Source organism: Carcharodon carcharias, chromosome 4, assembly GCF_017639515.1.
Source record: "Carcharodon carcharias isolate sCarCar2 chromosome 4, sCarCar2.pri, whole genome shotgun sequence".
Classification (NCBI taxonomy): Eukaryota; Metazoa; Chordata; class Chondrichthyes; order Lamniformes; family Lamnidae; genus Carcharodon; species Carcharodon carcharias.
This window is the reverse complement of record NC_054470.1, coordinates 114311966-114329355: the sequence shown is the minus strand read 5'-3', so window position 1 is coordinate 114329355 and position 17390 is coordinate 114311966. Positions and strand designations below refer to the sequence as shown.

At 40.6% G+C, this 17390-nt stretch overlaps 1 protein-coding gene across 16 annotated transcripts in view; it reads left to right on the top strand.

The window, feature by feature from the left end:
- The window catches only part of LOC121277245 (phosphatidylinositol 4-phosphate 5-kinase type-1 beta-like), a 637142-nt gene that overhangs the window by 573866 nt on the left and 45886 nt on the right, over positions 1 to 17390 (top strand). For all 16 annotated transcript variants that reach the window (XM_041186457.1, XM_041186464.1, XM_041186460.1 and 13 more), the window contains 3 exons: positions 2880 to 3032; positions 8530 to 8829; positions 14848 to 15059. In XM_041186457.1, the coding sequence (XP_041042391.1) occupies positions 2880 to 3032; positions 8530 to 8829; positions 14848 to 15059 (665 nt within the window). The remainder of the gene's footprint in view (positions 1 to 2879; positions 3033 to 8529; positions 8830 to 14847; positions 15060 to 17390) is intronic.

Below are 17390 nucleotides of genomic sequence, written 5' to 3'. Positions count from 1 at the left end.
ATCTAGGGAATTTTGGAAAATGTAAACCAATGCATCAACTATCTCACTAGCCACTTCTTTCAATCCCTTAGGATGAAGTCCATCCAGATCTGAAGATTTGTCAGTCTGCAGCCCCAACAATTTGCTTAATACCACTTCCCTAGTGATTGTAATTTTCCCAAGTTCCTCCCTCCTTTCCATTTCCTGATTTACTGCTATTTCCAGGATGTTACTTCTGTCCTCTGTAGTGAAGACCGAAGCAAAATACCTGTTTAATTAATCCACAATCTCCCTACTTTCCATTATCAATTTCCCAGGTGCACTTTCTATGGGACCAACACTCACTTTGTTAACTCTTTTCTTATTTAAGTATCTGTAGAAACTCTTACTATCCATCTTTATATTACCAGCTAGCTTTCTCTCATATTCCTTTTTCCCTCCTTATTAATCTTTTTGTCATTCTTTGCTGTTCTTTATATTCTTTCCAATCTTCTGACCTGCCACCCATCTTTGCATAATTATATGCTTTTTCTTTAAGTTTGATACTGTCTTTAACTTTTTCAGTTAGCCACGGATGGTGGGCCCTCCCCTTGGAATTTTTCTTTCTCATTGGAATGTATCTATTCTGTGTATTTTGAAATATCCCTTTAAATGTCTGCCACTGAACCTCTATAGACCTATCCCTTAACCTCATTTGCCCGTTCACTTTAGCTCACCCTGCTTTAATGCCCTCATAATTGCCCTTATTTATGTTTAAAATACTAGTCTTGGATGCACTCATTTCTCCCTCAAAATGAATGTAAAATTCAATCATGTTATGATTGCTGCTACCTAGAGGTGCCTTCGCTAGGAGGTTATAAATTAATCCTATCTCATTGCTCAATATCAGGTCAAGTATAGCCTGCTCTCTGGTTGGCTCCAGAACATGCTGTTCTAAGAAACTATCCCAAAAACATTTTATGAACTATCATCCACACTGCCTTTGTCCATCTGATTTTTCCAGATTATATGTAGAATAAAATCCCCCATGATTAATGCTGTACCTTTCTGGCAAGTTCCCATTATTCTCTGCCCTACCATGTAGTTACGATTAGGGGCCCTGTACACCACTCCCACAAGTGACTTCTTGCCTTTATCAATTCTCATTTCAACCCAAACCACTTCTACATCCTGATTTCTTGAACTTAGATCATCCCTCTCTAATGTGTTATTACTATCATTAATTAACACAGCCGTCCCTCCACCTTTTCCTAATTCCCTGTCCTTCCTAAATGTCATGTACCCTTCAATATTCAGACCGAATCTATGTCATCCTGTAGCCATGTCTCTGTAATGGCTATCAGATCGTACTTATTTATTTCTATTTGTCCTATCAGTTCATCTGTTTTGTATCAAATGCTATGTGCTTTTAGATACATAGCCTTTAGCTTTGTCCTATTATTTTTGTGGAGTCTAGCCTTATCTGCTGATTTACTCTTTGATTTATACTCTGTCCCTTGCTGTCACGGTCTGTTTATCATTTCTCATATTAATACTTTTCTCTCTTGTCTTGTCTCTACTCTTTGGTTTATGTTATCTTCCCAAATTTGATCCCTTGCCCCCACTTTTCAGTTTAAAACCCTCTGTACTTCCTTACTTAGGCGGCTCGCGAGGACACCATCCCCAGCAAAGATCAGGTGTAGACTGTCCCAATGGTACAGATCCCACTTTCCCAAGTACTGGTGCCAGTGCCCCACAAACCAGAACCCAATTTTCCCACACCAATCTTTGAGCGACGTATTAATTTCTCTAATCTTTGTTGTCCGATGTCAATTTGTACATGGCTCAGGTAATAACCCAGAAATTATTACCTTTTGAGGCTCTGCTTAATTTGATGCCTAGCTCCTCATACTGATTATGCAGAGCCTCCTTCCTCATCTTGCCTATGTTGTTGATACCTACATGGACCATAACCACCGGATCCTCCCCTTCCCATTGCAAGTTCCTCTCCAGCCCTGAGCAGGTATCCCAAACCCTGGCACTGGGCAGGCAACATATCCGCCTGGACTCTCTTTTTGCTGCTGAGAACAGTGTCAATCCCCCTCACTACACTGTCCCCTACTACCACTACATTTTTTTTTGCTCCCCCCATTTGAATGTCTTCCTGTACCATGGTGCCGTGGGCAGTTTGCTCATCCTCCCTGCAGCCCCTATTCTCAACTAATCAAGCTGAGAGAACCTCAGACCTATTAGACAATTGCAGAGGCTCACACTCCTGCCCTCTGGGTCCCCTTACTTGCCTCACTTGCAGTCACACTCTCCTGTCCCTGGCCACTGAGCCAGTCAGAAGACCCCATCCTACGTGGTGTGACTGCGTCCTGGTGTAAAGCATCAAGGTAACTTTCCCCCTCCCTGATGTGTCGCAGTGTCTGCAGCTCAGCCTCCAGCTCAATGCTCTGAGCTGAAGTTCCTCAAGCTGCAAAAGCTTACAGCAGACGTGTTTGCCCTGGGTCACAATGTTATCCAGGAGCTCCCACATGCTGTAACCTTGACACATCCGCTCTCCTGCCATCCTTAATGTATTTTAAATAATTACTTAATTATATTAACCACTTATTTATCTTGCTTTCTTTTATATTATTTCTCTATTGTCTCCATACTGCATGGAAAATTTGTGCTGTTCTTAGCCACCCTTGTAATATTGTATATTCTAGTAAGGTGGTCTCCAACCAGTTTGTATTAAGAGATAATGCAATTTTTAAAAATTCTGCGCTTTGGTCAATTCATGGGTGTTTGCTTTATTCATCAATGACAATGTTGCAGATATGTGCAGAATATTTTAATTTCAGCTAGCGAAATGACATTGCAAATACTTTGGCAAACTAAGCATGTTAATTTTTTTTAATCTGCCTTTTTTGTAGTATTCCTTATGCAATGAGCCACTGATCGAACTTTCCAATCCTGGCGCTAGTGGGTCCTTATTTTACGTCACAAGCGACGATGAATTCATCATAAAGACTGTGCAGCATAAAGAAGCAGAGTTCTTGCAGAAGTTGTTACCAGGCTATTATATGGTAAGAGATCAAATATTCAGGCCTTCCTAAACTTTGTGCAATTAATCTGTTGAAATGGCCAAATTAACATAATTTAAAATCATAAGAAATTGGATTAAAAATTAGTGGGTAATGAAAACTTTAAAAAATTAAGAAAAGCCAAGTATTTCCTAAAACTGATCGGGCATTATTTTACATTGATAACTAGACATTTGCGAAGTCTGATAGGGCAGTGGAAACAGATTCAACAATGACTTTCAAAAGGGAATTGGATAAATACTTGAAGGAGAAAACGATTGCAGGTGTGTGGAGCAAAAGCTGGGGAGTAGATGAACTGGATTACTCATCAAAAGAGCCGACACAGGCTCGATGGGCTGAACGACCTCCCTCTGTGTCGACAATACCTTCTCTAATGTAGCAAAACATCCCAAGGTCCTTCACAGGAGCATTAATTGAACCCTGAGCCCATAAGGAGATATTAGGACAGTGACAAACAGCTTGGTCAAAGATGGAGGTTTTAAGGAGCATCTGGAAGGAGAAGAGAGAAGTAGAGAGGCAGAGGGAATTCCAGAGGTTAGGGTCTTGGCAGCTGACTTTGTGTAGATGTTTTGCACCCAAGGAGGATAATTTGCAAAGTGGTTTGGAGGCAGAAAGCTTGTGATGATGGTATCTTTTGAAAAACATTACAAAACTTGCTATTATGTGTGTGCTTTATTCTGAATAGTAAGTGGAACTTTGCCTTCTGACTGTAGCCTGCTATGTGCTTGGTTTGGAGAAGAGATGTGTGCAAATAGATTAAATTTTTGTATAAGGTCACAAGATTTATTCTGTGTGATAATTTCCCTACCGAGTACTCTTTAGCATAACAATTCAGTGTGAGAGCACTGTTCACACTTGGCTTTGGAGCCTTGGCAGTGAGTGTTTGCTGCTATGAAAAAAATGTGGCATCGCATCCATAACGACTCATGTTTCAATTTATCATCTGCTATTGATATGTATTGTCATCGAATGATACAGCACAGAAGAAGAACATTCAGCCTATCGTGTCTGTGCCAGCTAATTGAAAGAACTATCCAATTAGTCCCACAGTCCTCCATAATTTTCCAATTCTACTATTTATCCAGTTCCCTTTTGAAAGTTATATTGAATCTGCTTCTAACAGCCCTAAAGCTAGTGCATTCCAGATTGCAACAACTCAACTGCATAAAACAAAGTGTCTCCTCATCTTCCCTCTAGTTCTTTTGCTGATTACCTTTGACCTGTGTCCTCTGGTTGCTCAACCTCCTGCCACAGGAAACAGTTCTCTTTATTTATTCTACCTTAATCCCACACAATTTTGAGCACTTCTGTCAAATCTCCCCTTAATTTTCTCTGTTCTAAGGAGAACAACTTCTCCTGTCTCTCCATTGTCACGAACAGATATTAATGTCTATAATGTTATTGGAAATTATTTTTAACATGGAATTGTAGTGGGATTTGTGTGTTTGACTGCGTGTGTCTTATTTGGATTAAAACCAGCTAGTCTGGGTGCTTTGATGTATAGTAGCTTTGAGATGTTAATTAGATAAATGCAAGGAGGATAAAAGATAAAATGTAAATTTACATTTGTTGAATAAAGCATTCAAGGGTGAGAGTAAAATCTTGCACCTAGCTGGGAGACGCCAAGCAATGTGTTTATATTACTAATAAAATTGGTGGAATAGAAGGATATTATTGTTGGGAGATGTAATGTTAAAAGCCTAGTGATACAATGGAAAATTTACATTCAAAGGAAAAGCTAGGTATAAACAGAAAGGAGTTTGTGTGTGTAAATCAGAGGCATTTAAGATCTAACCAGCCTATAAGCCTATAAATGTGTCTGCAAAGGAACTAAATTGTAAGGAACCTCATTTTGAATTCATACGGTCAAATGAGCTTTGCCTGGTGTCTGTTTAAAGTCTATGGGTTACTGTTGCCTTGGTGGAGATTTACCTGGCAGTGATTAATTTGGGGATTTACTTATAAGTTATTATAGTCATAATTTGTAGACGTGGGTATGTGTTTATTTTGTTGTTAAATTAATAAATGTTTAATTTAGTTTTATATTAAAAGAACCTCTTGAGGCTCAGTGGTTTTATTCCTGAATTCAGAGCTGCATCTCAAATATACCAATTGAAAATATAGGTTATGACAGTTGTTCAAGTTTCCCTCTGAGATTTAAACAACTCAGCCTTTACCAACTGCTGTATCATAACACCATTTAACAGAAGCATTGTCAAACTTCACCTGCCACTTGAGTGGGGCAGTTGTCCACAGTTTAAGAAAGTCAAATGTCACTTCCCTTTTCCTCTCCTTTGATGAAGGACCTGGGGAAACAGTGAGTGGATTATATTTCATGGTCAAAATGAAACTCAAACTGAAATTAATCAAACCTAAATTTTTCCCAATAAGGAGCTTTGCATTGTTGAGGTGACTCCAAAGTTATAAAAATGAAGCAAAATATTGTTTATTTCCTCTACAATGTGTATTTTGGCTGAGATTTTCTGTGCATTAACACTTGGGATTGTGTTATTGGAGCATGTTGATTTTGGCATCATAGGTATCACATTTTTATTTTTTCCTGCCAATATTCTTCCTTGCCAAAGTGGCTATTGTTCTGGTAAGGTGCTTGATGGTCAGTTTGCACAATATATTCAAGAGGACATGATTCTGTCCCTGTGCAAAGCCCACACCTGCACTTTCAGTGGGGGTGGTGAGATAGCCCACTGTTCAACCTCTCAGCCAATTTTCCATTCTCAAACCCAATTTTCCATTTCTAATATAATTGCCCGGGCATCAACCCAGGTGAAAGCAGTTAATTTGGAATGAAGATTAAACTTGATATCTTTAGATAGAACCATAGAAAAGTTACAGTGCAGAAAGAGGCCATTCAGCCCATCATGTCTGTGCCAGCCAGAGAAAAAAAGAAGCTGGCTGTTCATTTTTAATCCCACTTTCCAGCACTTCAGGTGCAGATCCAGGTACCTTTTAAATGAGGTGAGCATTTCAGCCTCAACCACCAACTTAGACAGTGAATTCCAGACTCCCACCACCCTCTGGGTGAAAAGGTTTTTCCTCATGTTCCCTCTAATCTTTCGACCAATCACCTTAAACCTATGCCCCCTGGTAATTGACCCCTCAGCTAGGAGAAACAGGTCTTTCCTGTCTAACCTATCTAGGCCCCTCATAATTTTGTACATCCCAATTAGGCTACCCCTCAGCCTCCCTCTGTTCTAAGGAAAACAGCTCTAGCCTATCTAATCTTTCTTCATAGCTTCAATTTTCAAGCCCTGGCAGCATTCTTGTAAATCTCCTCTGCACTATCTCCAGAGCAATTATGTCTTTCCTGTAATGTAGCGAATAGAGCTGTACACAAAAGTCCAGCTGTGGCCTAACCAACGCTTTAACCAGTTTCATCATTACATCCCTGTTTTTGTATTCAATACCTCATCTATTAAAGGATGTATCATCCATATGCTTTCTTTACCACCTTATTCACCTGTCCTGCCACCTTCAGGGACCTGTGGACATGCATTCCAAATCTCTCATTTCCTCAACCCCTCTAAATGTCCTCTCATATATGGAGTATTCCCTTGTTTTGATTCACCTCCCTAAATACATTACCTCACACTTCTCTGGATTGAATTCAATTTGCCATTTTTCCACTCATCAACCAAACTATTGATATAATTCTGGAGACAACAGCTATCCTCTTCACTATCAACTACGTGGCCAATTTTTCTGTCATCTGCAAATTTCCCAATCAAGCCTCCCCACATTTAAGTCCAAATATTTTATATATACGACAAACAGCAAGGGCCCCAACTCTAAGCCCTGTGGAATGCCACTGGAAACTACTTTCCATTCGCAAAAATATTCATCGACCATTACCCTTTGTTTCCTGTCACTGACCCAATTTTGGATCCAACTCACCACCTTCCTCTGTATCCCATGAGATCTCACCTTTCTGACCAGTCTGCCATGTGGGACCTTGTCAATTGCCTTACAAAAACCCACATAGACACTACCCTCATCAATCCTTCTTGTTACTTCCTCAAAAAATTCTACTAAGTTAGCAAGACATGATCTTCCCCAAACAAAACCATGCTGACTATCCCTGATCAATTTGTGCCTTTCTAAGTGACAGTTTATGCGGTCGCTCAGAATTGATTCCAATTATTTGCCCACCACCGAAGTCAGGCTGACTGGCCTATAAATTTCTGGCCTATCCCTTGCACCCTTTTTAAGTATTGGTACACTGTTTGCAGACCTCCAAACCTCTGGTACCTCACCTCTATATCTCGTGAGGATTGGAAAATGATCCACGGAGCATCCGCTATTTCCTCCCTGGTTTCTTTTAATAATCTGGGATACGATCCATCCAGATCTTTCGGTCTGAGCTGTTTTCCCAGATAAGCTATTGAGGAGCATGGATTTCTTGATTTCAATTTCAGCTAATGAGATCAGAAGCTAATAAGCCTGTGTGGTGGTTGAGGTAATTGTTTAAAAACCCCGCAGTATTATTGAAGGCCAGCAGTGTGTCTCCTAGACTCAGAGAGCTAGCCCAACATGCCATCCTCTGCTAACCCCACAATGCATCTAAACTTTCAGCCACTTTCTTTTCAATTGTGGCTCCTTTAACAGAAGTGCAGCCCCCGAGCTTGTTGAAGGGTTTTTTTATAAAGTCTCACACACCTGGAGCACTTTGCAAAGTTTGAGCCCTGCACTCCCACAAGGCTGATCTCTGCTTTCAATCAATGGCATTTTTCCTCTCCTAAGGGTTGCGTTTCTCTCTCCCTTATTAACTGTCACTCAACTTTTATTGCATATAAAATAGCTGACACATTTACCCCACATAAAATTTATAGCACTTCAACCAGGCAATTGATTGTATTAGATGCGCTTTGCGAAGATTTTTATAAGCCATGTGTTCCGGTTCTGTGTCATTGCAAGTCTCAGACAGGGAGCAGAACTTGAGCCTTGCTATTTGGTCAATAATTTACAGAAAAAGAAATGAAAGATCCTTGAGTCTGGTAAAGCATTAGAGGATGTGCATTCGACGGCAACAGAGAATAAATAGCTGGGCCATATGCAATTGCAGACAAAACCCAGAGAAAAGCTTGAAAGGGTTTTGCTGAAGACAGATGTGATACTAAACACCATGGTTAATGTATAATCTGTACAAACGTACTTTTTATAATGGGCCCAGTCGCCACTATTGTTCTACAGGCAGGAATCCGGTTTTAATTAGTCAACATGACAGCAGGTTCAAAGCTAATGTACCTTCCGTGTTCTTGGGATTACGTTTATACCTAATCTATAATAAATTTCACATCAAGTTTCACGTCTGTACTCAATTAAAATAAACTGTTAATGTGAATGCTGAACATGCCTTTGATCACCATGCACCATTAGGACTATTCCTGCAGTCATTTAAGTGCAGCCATGCATCTCTCCTTTTTATTCCAAAAATAAAATTAATTAATGTTTCTCTTTGCAGAATTTAAACCAGAATCCCAGGACACTTTTGCCAAAGTTTTATGGCTTGTACTGTATGCAGTCGGGAGGCACTAACATAAGAATTGTGGTTATGAACAATGTGCTGCCACGTTCCGTGCATATGCACCACAAGTACGATTTGAAAGGATCGACATACAAACGTAGGGCTTCGAGGAAAGAGAGAGAAAAAGATATACCCACATTCAAAGACTTGGACTTTATACAGGACACACCGGATGGCCTTTTTTTTGATGCTGAGACATATAACGCGTTGATTAAAACACTTCAGCGGGATTGCCGGGTATGTAGAAACATAACACAATAACTGGTGTTGCTCTTTGTTGTCAGAAGCATACTGTGCACCTTGGGACAATATGAAATGGCCAAAATATGAAGAGATTTTAACACTTGTACTCCGCTCTGTGCTCGACCTTAATTAGATAAGCTGGCCTGGATTTTGCAACCAGCCTCAAAAAGCTGCCCACAAAGATCCAGCAATTTCCATAAGGTGGATTTCACCTTTCCCAATGTCAGTTTGAATCTGGTGCCAAGTCAAAGGGATTTCCAGGTGCCCAGCAGCAGTAATGCCATCAAGGTGGCTAATGTAGGCTAAGCAGCCAGTCACATTGAAGGATTTTTACAGACAGCAAACCAGGAAGTACAAGCTACTAGCATTTTGCAATTTTAATTTTTAAATTTTACTAATAGCAAAATAAATGATATGGACATGCACATTGGTAGAAGCTAAAATATCAAACTTTAAAAACAGTATTTAAAAAATGTGAAATTTCTTTAAAAGTGGGGAAAAATTGGCAGTCAACAAATATAAAACTATTCTTTCAGTAACAGCAGGTCCTGAACTCAGTATGCTAAAAACCAGACTGCACCTTTTTTTAATTCGTTCAGTGGATGGGGGTCGTCACTGGCTAGGCCAGAATTTATCACCCATCCTTAATTGCCCTTGAGGACTGAATGGTTTGCTGGGCCATTTCATTTCAGAGGGCATGTAAGAGTCAACCATATTGCTGTGAGTCTAGAGTCACATGTAGGCCAGACCAGGCGAGGAAGCGGATTTCCTTCCTCTAGTGAAACAATGGGGTTTTATGACAATTGACAATGGTTTCATGGTCAGCGTTAGACTTATAATTTTTTAAATTCAGATTCTTGGTGGGATTTTGAACTCTGGTTCACTGGATGACAAGTCCAGTAACAATACCACTATGCCACCATTAAGTTTTCATGGGTTTTCACAGTGAAGCTAAGAGTGGGAGCTCTAGTCTGTCCAAGGATTTCTAATTGCCTCAACATGCACCTTTTTTGGAAAAGCAACAGCTGACTTCCGCGTTATTCTGTGCATGTGTGGACTCCAGAAGTTGCTGACGATTTCAGAGGAGTAATGACTGCAAAAACTGACTGTTTTGGTGTCACTACCACTGCAAAACCTGGGCCATTAAGATTTTTAAAATAAATACCGTTAAAAATGTACACAGGAAAGGAAGAAATCAAAGAATTGTCTAACATTTAAGACCGGTTGGACATGAATGATTTATTAAACAATCTACACAAATACCTCGATAAAAACAAAAAACTGCAGATGCTGGAAATCCAAAAGAAAAACAGAAATACCTGGAAAAACTCAGCAGGTCTGGCAGCATCGGCGGAGAAGAAAAGAGTTGATGTTTCGAGTCCTCATGACCCTTCAACAGAACTGAGTGAATATCAGAAGAGCGGTGAAATATAAACTGGTTTAAGGTTGGGGGGGTGGGGAAGAGAAGTGGGGGTGTGGGGGGGGGCGTGGTTGTAGGGACAAGCAAGCAGTGATAGGAGCAGATAATCAAAAGATGTCACAGACAGAAGAACAAAGAGATGTTGAAGGTGGTGATATTATCTAAATGAATGTGCTAATTAAGAATGGATGGCAGGGCAATCAAGGTACAGCTCTAGTGGGGGTGGGGTAGAAATACTAACAGGGCATAAAAGCTAAGGATTTAAAAATAATGGAAATAGGTGGGAAAAGAAAAATCTATATAAATTATTGGAAAAAACAAAAGGAAGGGGAAGAAATGGAAAGGGGGTGGGGATGGAGGAGGAAGTTCAAGATCTAAAGTTGTTGAATTCAATATTCAGTCCGGAAGGCTGTAAAGTGCCTAGTTGGAGGATGAGGTGCTGTTCCTCCAGCTTGACCCATTTCCACCCTAACCAACCTGGTGAGAGTAGTTACAATTAATTCCTATCTCCCTATTCATTCACTTGAAATTGTTACCTGTGCTGGTAGTGCAAATTAGGGTTCTCAACTTTGGTTGCATATATTCCTGGAGGTTTCATTATATGACCCCCTAACTTTAACTGCCTTACCCCCACACTCCTGCCATCAGTCACCCACTCACCCTTCCTTGTTGCACATCCCCTTCCCATGCTGCTTGGCTGTTCATCTAACCAATAAAAAGTGGTCAAACGATAATGGAAAAAATACTTATTAATGTCCCTAGATTCTTCTCTCCTGGGTGACACACCCAGCAGTATCCTGGAGATTAGTCTTCAATGCCTGGAGGCTCCAGGACAATCCTGGAGAGTTGGCAACCCAACCTCCCATGGCTCCACCTCAACACTCCTGCCATTGGTTGGTCAACTTGCCTATTGTCACACCGCCCTGTCTTCTCATAGCCAATTGGAAAGGGAACATTCTCCATGACTCTATTGGGTGATTCTCGATGATCAACCAGTCTTTTCTTCCACTCAGCTTGTGAATTTTCAGAACTAATAGATGAAAATGTTGGGATAAAGAAAATCACCATTTTTAAAAAAATGCTCCTGAGATTTTAAGGAGATTAATCTTCATTTCTTGGAGGCTCCAGAGCAATTCTGGAGGGTTGGCAACTGTAGTGGGAGGTCATGTGATAAAACCTCCAGGAATATGAAATTGGAGTTAGAGCTGGAGTTCAACTTAGATGTTTTGCTGAAAAGCTCCTGCATTGAAATTGTGACTGTTTGAAAGGTACTTATTGGCAGTCCTGAGGCCGTGAAAGGTGCTATATAAATGCAGACGGTTTCTCCTCTTTCCCTGCAGAACAGGATGAAATGCAAAACCTGCTCTGTACAGTTCTTCCCACTTGAGCACATAATATGGAAAGTACACTCCACTGCATCTGAATACTTGATTTGTTTATATATTTGCAATTTTGAATGAGAAATGTGTAGGTGTTAATGCATTAGCCTGTGCACAGTATATGCTTAGTGAGCCATGTGAATGATGGATTTGTCTGTGAAATGTGATGCCTGCGAAATGAAATGAAAAGGCTGCGATTGTTTTAATACCACAAAAGGTTCAGATCCTGGAAATGGGGTGTGGATTGGGGGTGGGAGGAGTCAGGGTAGAGTGTTAAGTTCTGGTCTGCCTGAAACAATTGCTTGCCTGTTTAAAAGAAGCTTAAAGGAATATCCAGATAACAGTTACACTTGTTTGAACAAGGTCTTCCAGACGGAAATTCACATGTTTCAATATTTTTGAGTTTATTTTTGAGTATGTGTGTTCAGCGCAACAACCTTTCATTCATCCCTCTTCCAACACAGTAGTTTTACATTCTCCATCCTTCTGCCCCTCTTTCCCATGCCCGACACACTCTTTTTTTTATCCCCTTTCCTTTTATAAAAGAAAGAAAGATTGCATGTATCTAGCATCTTTGACATCACCAAAATGTCCCAAAGCACTTTACAACCAATGAAGTACTTTTTGGAACTAGTCACAGTTGTAACCTATGATCGCTTCTCATTTACTGTTGCTAATTTCTGGTTGCTTCTCTTAAGCTTCTTGTTCCCTTCAGATTTATTACCTTCCATACGCCCATACCAGGTGCCAGGAGAGAGCAACACGAGTCCAGGCTTGGGGAAGTAGGGGCATGAGCAATGATGGAGATGGGAATTAGACTGGAGATTACACTAGTGTGATTATTTTAACCAGAATTGCTGTGGTCATGTCCTCTCATCGTTAGTTCCTGTGCCAGAGAAAGCAATTTTTCCATATCTAAAACAAAAATAAAAATACCTGGAAAAACTCAGCAGGTCTGGCAGCATCTGCCATTTCCATATCTACCCTATCAAATAATAGGAAAGTGGGAACAGGAAGAGGCCATTCAGCCCCTCAGACCTGTTCAATCATTCAATGAGATCATGGCTGATCTGAAACATAACTTCATATATCTGTCTTTGCTCCATAAATCCTGTTAACATTTTACCCCCTCAATCTTCTATACTTGAGGGAATACAAGCCAGCTGAATAGAGCTCTGGTTACACTGCACCTGCGACCCCACATTCAGTCCTGGGGTACAGCACATAGGAAGGATATATTGATATTGGAGGTGAGGGGGTGTAACGCCGTTTCAGCAGATGGATACCAGGGCTTACAGTTAAATTAAGATAGGCAGAAAAATTCTGGCACTGATGTTAGCGCTAAAAACCAACCATGAGTGTCAGGGCATTCCAGACACAACAGCAAAAACATTGGGATGGTGAGCCAGGTTTATCAATCCCGCCTCTGACAATAGATTACAAGCTACTCCAAAGAGGAGAATCTGCCCAGAAGCAAGTTGTTGGGAGATCCTGGAAAATGGAAAGGTTAATACAATGGGTAGGAGGTCTTGTGGCACAGTGGGTAGCATCCTTACCTCAGGGTCAGAAGCTCCAAGTTCAAGTCCCACTTCAAGGCTTGATGACCATGGAAAGTGCATTCATAATGTGGCCAAACAGGTTGAGTATCAGCCTGTAAGTCTTTCCATTACACCTGATGGCAGGCAGTAAGAGTGGGAGAGTTTCCTGGTCAGCCGTACTGCAGAAGGCAATGGCAAACCACTGCAGTACTTTGCCAAGCATAATCATAGACCAATCCAATGGAAGTCCATGGTCACCAACACCCTCTTGGTGCATGGTACCTGAAGGAAGGCAAGGAATACAATGGGTACTTTTGTGACTTGTTTTTAACAGAGATATTCAAGTTTTACGATGACTGTGATGTTATTTATCATGGTGATACAACACTGGTAATGTTTTCAAAGCTGCAATTGGATCCTTTTCCTATGAAGGGATTTTTTTTTAAAAAAAAGGTAGTGGGCTTTTTATTTGTTAAATGAGAAGATCTTGCGACAACGCATTAAGCATTCTTGCACTTTGATAAATGTGTTTATCCTAAGGGTCTTTCAGTCAATGGCCTGTCCCAGAATAGCCTCCATTGTTGAGATCAGGATCTCATCATTTCAGAATAAAATTAATAGACATTCCCTTCATCTAACTGAGGAATTGTTGATTGCTGGTTCACCACATCAAATTAAGAATGTATTGAAAAATCTTAGAAGTGCCAAGGCCCACATTTCAGGTGATAAATGATAAGAACAATCAGATAAAATTTGACACCAAGTCACATAACACATTGGAAGAGATGACCGGAAACTTGGTTCAAAGGGAGGAGTTTTAGGAACATCTGTGAGAAAATGATAATGAAGTCTGAGAGGGAGCGGATGGGACTAAAGGGATCGTGTCTTTTTTCTTTGAAGAAAAAGGATCGATATCCACTTTGGAGACATTTGATCTTGTCAGTGTATATAGGAATTGAGGAAGTGGTGCAATCCAAGGAGAAGTTCAATGCATGATTAATATTTTATCAAATCAATCCAGAGCACAAATAGGAAAGGATATTTTCTACTTATTTGTTATTTCCACCTCCAAATCATTACTGGCTTTCTCCCCTGCCTCAGCTCATCAGTTGCTGAGGCCCTCATCCATGCATTTGTACCCTCAAGGCTCAACTGTTCCAATGCTCTCCTGATAGCCTCCCACCTTGCACCCTCCATAAGCTTGAGGTCATCCAAAAATCTGCTGTCCGTATCCTGACTCACCAAGTCCTGTTCTCCCATTACCACTGGAATTCCCCCTCTGAACCTCTCTGCCCCTCCCTCCTCCTTAAAACACTCCTTACCTCTTTAACCAAGCTTTTTGACACCTGTCCGAATATCTCCTTATGTGGCTCACTGTCTAACTCTGTCTGGGAACATTACTGTGAAGGATGTTGGGATGTTTTATGATGTAAAGGTGCTATATAAATGCAAGTTGTTGTTGTAAATATTCCTGCATATTATAATCCTATAATTTTCTTCTGTCTGTGTTTTCATTCCCCTTTAGGAACTGAATCATATTTGTTTGGATCCTCTCTAACGATGCCACTAACCCAGTGATTTGGAACTTGGATGACTCAGTAAATTATGCCAAACATGAAATTACTATCGATTCCTTCTGCAGCTCAATGGTAACTGAGCATTTTTATGTCACCAGGTGTTGGAAAGTTTCAAAATCATGGACTACAGCCTGCTATTGGGAATCCATAACTTGGACCTAGCCATCAAAGAGAAAGAGAAGGAAGCAGAAAGCCTCCAGACTGCCACAGATGGGAAGCGCCTTGGGGGGCAGAAGGTCTTGTATTCCACAGCCTTGGAATCCATACAGGGTGCAACTAAATCAGGGGAATCTGTTGGAACAGATGATACGTAAGTCCTTTCAATATCATCTTCTGTAGTTGGCCAATGTTCTCCTCAGTGAAACTCATTACTTTGAACAGTTGAGTCATGGGCTTGTAATTTCCATTAGAATACGGCGACATAGCAGTGTGATGGTTATGCTACTGGCTAGTAATTAAAGCTAGTAATCGATTAATAATCCGCAATTCAAATCCCTCCTTGGCTACTTGAGAACTTGATCTTTTTTCTAATCTGGGAATTAAAGACTTTTTTTAATATTAAGTGACCATGACACTGTTGAATTGTTGGAAAATTCCAATGGAAGGAAAGCTGCCAATCTTACCAAGCCCAGATGTAGCTCCAGTTTCTCATCAACCTTGTTGACCTGTGATTTGTTTTGGCAAAAAAGGTATGGTGAGAGAGTATAAAATAAAGGGAGAGCCTCTAAGGGGGTGCAGGAACAGAGGGACCTTGGTGTGTACGTACATAGGTCATTGAAGATGGCAGGACATATTAAGAGAGCAGTTAATAAAGCATATAGTATCTTGGGCTTTATTAATAGGGGTATTGAGTACAAGAGTAAGGAGGTCATGTTGAACTTGCATAAGACACTAGTTAAACACTCATATGGAGTACTGAATCCAGTTCTGGGTGCCTTACTTGAGGAAGGATATGAAGGCATTGGAAAGAGTACAGAGGAGATTCACAAGAATGATTCCTGGGTTGAAGAACTGTAGCTATGAGGATAGATTGGAGAGGTTGGATCTGTTTTCCTTGGGGAAAAGAAGGAGGCTTGATAAGAGGTATTCAAGATCCTGAGGGGTATGAACAGGGTAAATAGTGAGAAACTGTTCCCACTCAAGAGAGCATCAAGAACTAGAGGGTACAGATTCAAAATAATTGGCAAAAGGAGTAAATGTGATGTGAGGAAATATTATTTCACCCAGAGGGTGGTTGGAGTTTGAAACAAACTTCTGGAAGGGTGGTGAGGCAGGTTCAATTGAGGTATTCAAAATGGAGTTGGATTGCTACCTGAACAGAGAGAATGCGCAAGGTTATGGGAATAAGGCAGTGGGGTGGGACTTGTAAGAATGCTAATTCAGAGAGTCAGTGCAGACTCAATGGGTCAAATGACCTCCTTCTGCACTGTAAAGATACCGTGATACTCTGATGCTTTGACCTTTAACTGCCACATGAACAGCCCAAGCAAATCATACAGTTCTATCAGACCACTAGAAGGTGGGCAATCTTGGGGTAACTAGGAGTGGGCAATAAATGCTGGCCTGGCCGGCAATGTTTACATCCCAAGAATGCATTCAAACACTGACCAAAAGTTCTCTGGTTTAATGTTTGTCTGTGTTGAGTTAATATCAACTGGAATCGTACAAAAGAAGAAACAAAAATGAAGCTATTAAACTGGATTTAATCATGAAAGCCACAACGACAGAAAGCTGCCACTACGTTTCAGCACATTAGTAACTGTCAGTTTGGGTTACAGAGGCCAAGTTAAGGGTTTGTACTTTTAATATAGATCATTCTGGTAACCATAGAGATGCATTTGGAAGTGCAGAAAATACATTTTAGATCTTGATGACAATTAAAAATAACAACCTGAATTGCCATAATAGACCAAAAATATGACACTGGGAACTGTTGGACCTAAAATTTGAGGCATAAATTTTTCGCCTATTCAGTACTGGTGTAAATTTTAGACTGTTACAGAAACTATACTTCTTGCAGGAGAAGTTGCTGTGTCGATGAGCAGTGCAGGGTTTTGGGAGTGGTTTCCCAGAATCGATGCAAAAGATCGAGGAAATTCGGGCATAGTGGAAAAGCAGGCATCAGTCACCTCGCCCTTGGATTTCCTCTGTCTTTAGCAGCAAGCATCTAAATTGTGCCATTGGATGATGTAAGTTTTCAGGAAACTCTGGGTCTCGACTGGCATTTGAGCTCATTTCCTGGTACATTAGTAACTGAAGCACATGTTGTGGTTGTGCCTTATCATGGTATCTTCCATGGTTAAGTTCAGTTTAATACCTTCATTTTTGTCTGTATCATTTTTGCATAGTTGGCTTCTGGTTTTCAGACATGTATTGTTGCTTATGCGTTGTTTGACAGTAAGGACTCTGCCTTGGCTCTTGTCATGTTTCATCAAATCACCTGGTGTTGGGTTACCTTCTGCTTTATTTCATGGTAATACCCTGATTAAAATCTGCAACCACAGGCCTGTAGGTCCTTTCTAACTATTTTATGTACATGGACCGTAGTCATGAGTTCCACATTCTCACCACTCTCACTGGTAAAGAAATTTCTCCTGAATTCCCTCTTGGATATTTGGCGACTATCATATTTTGATGGCTC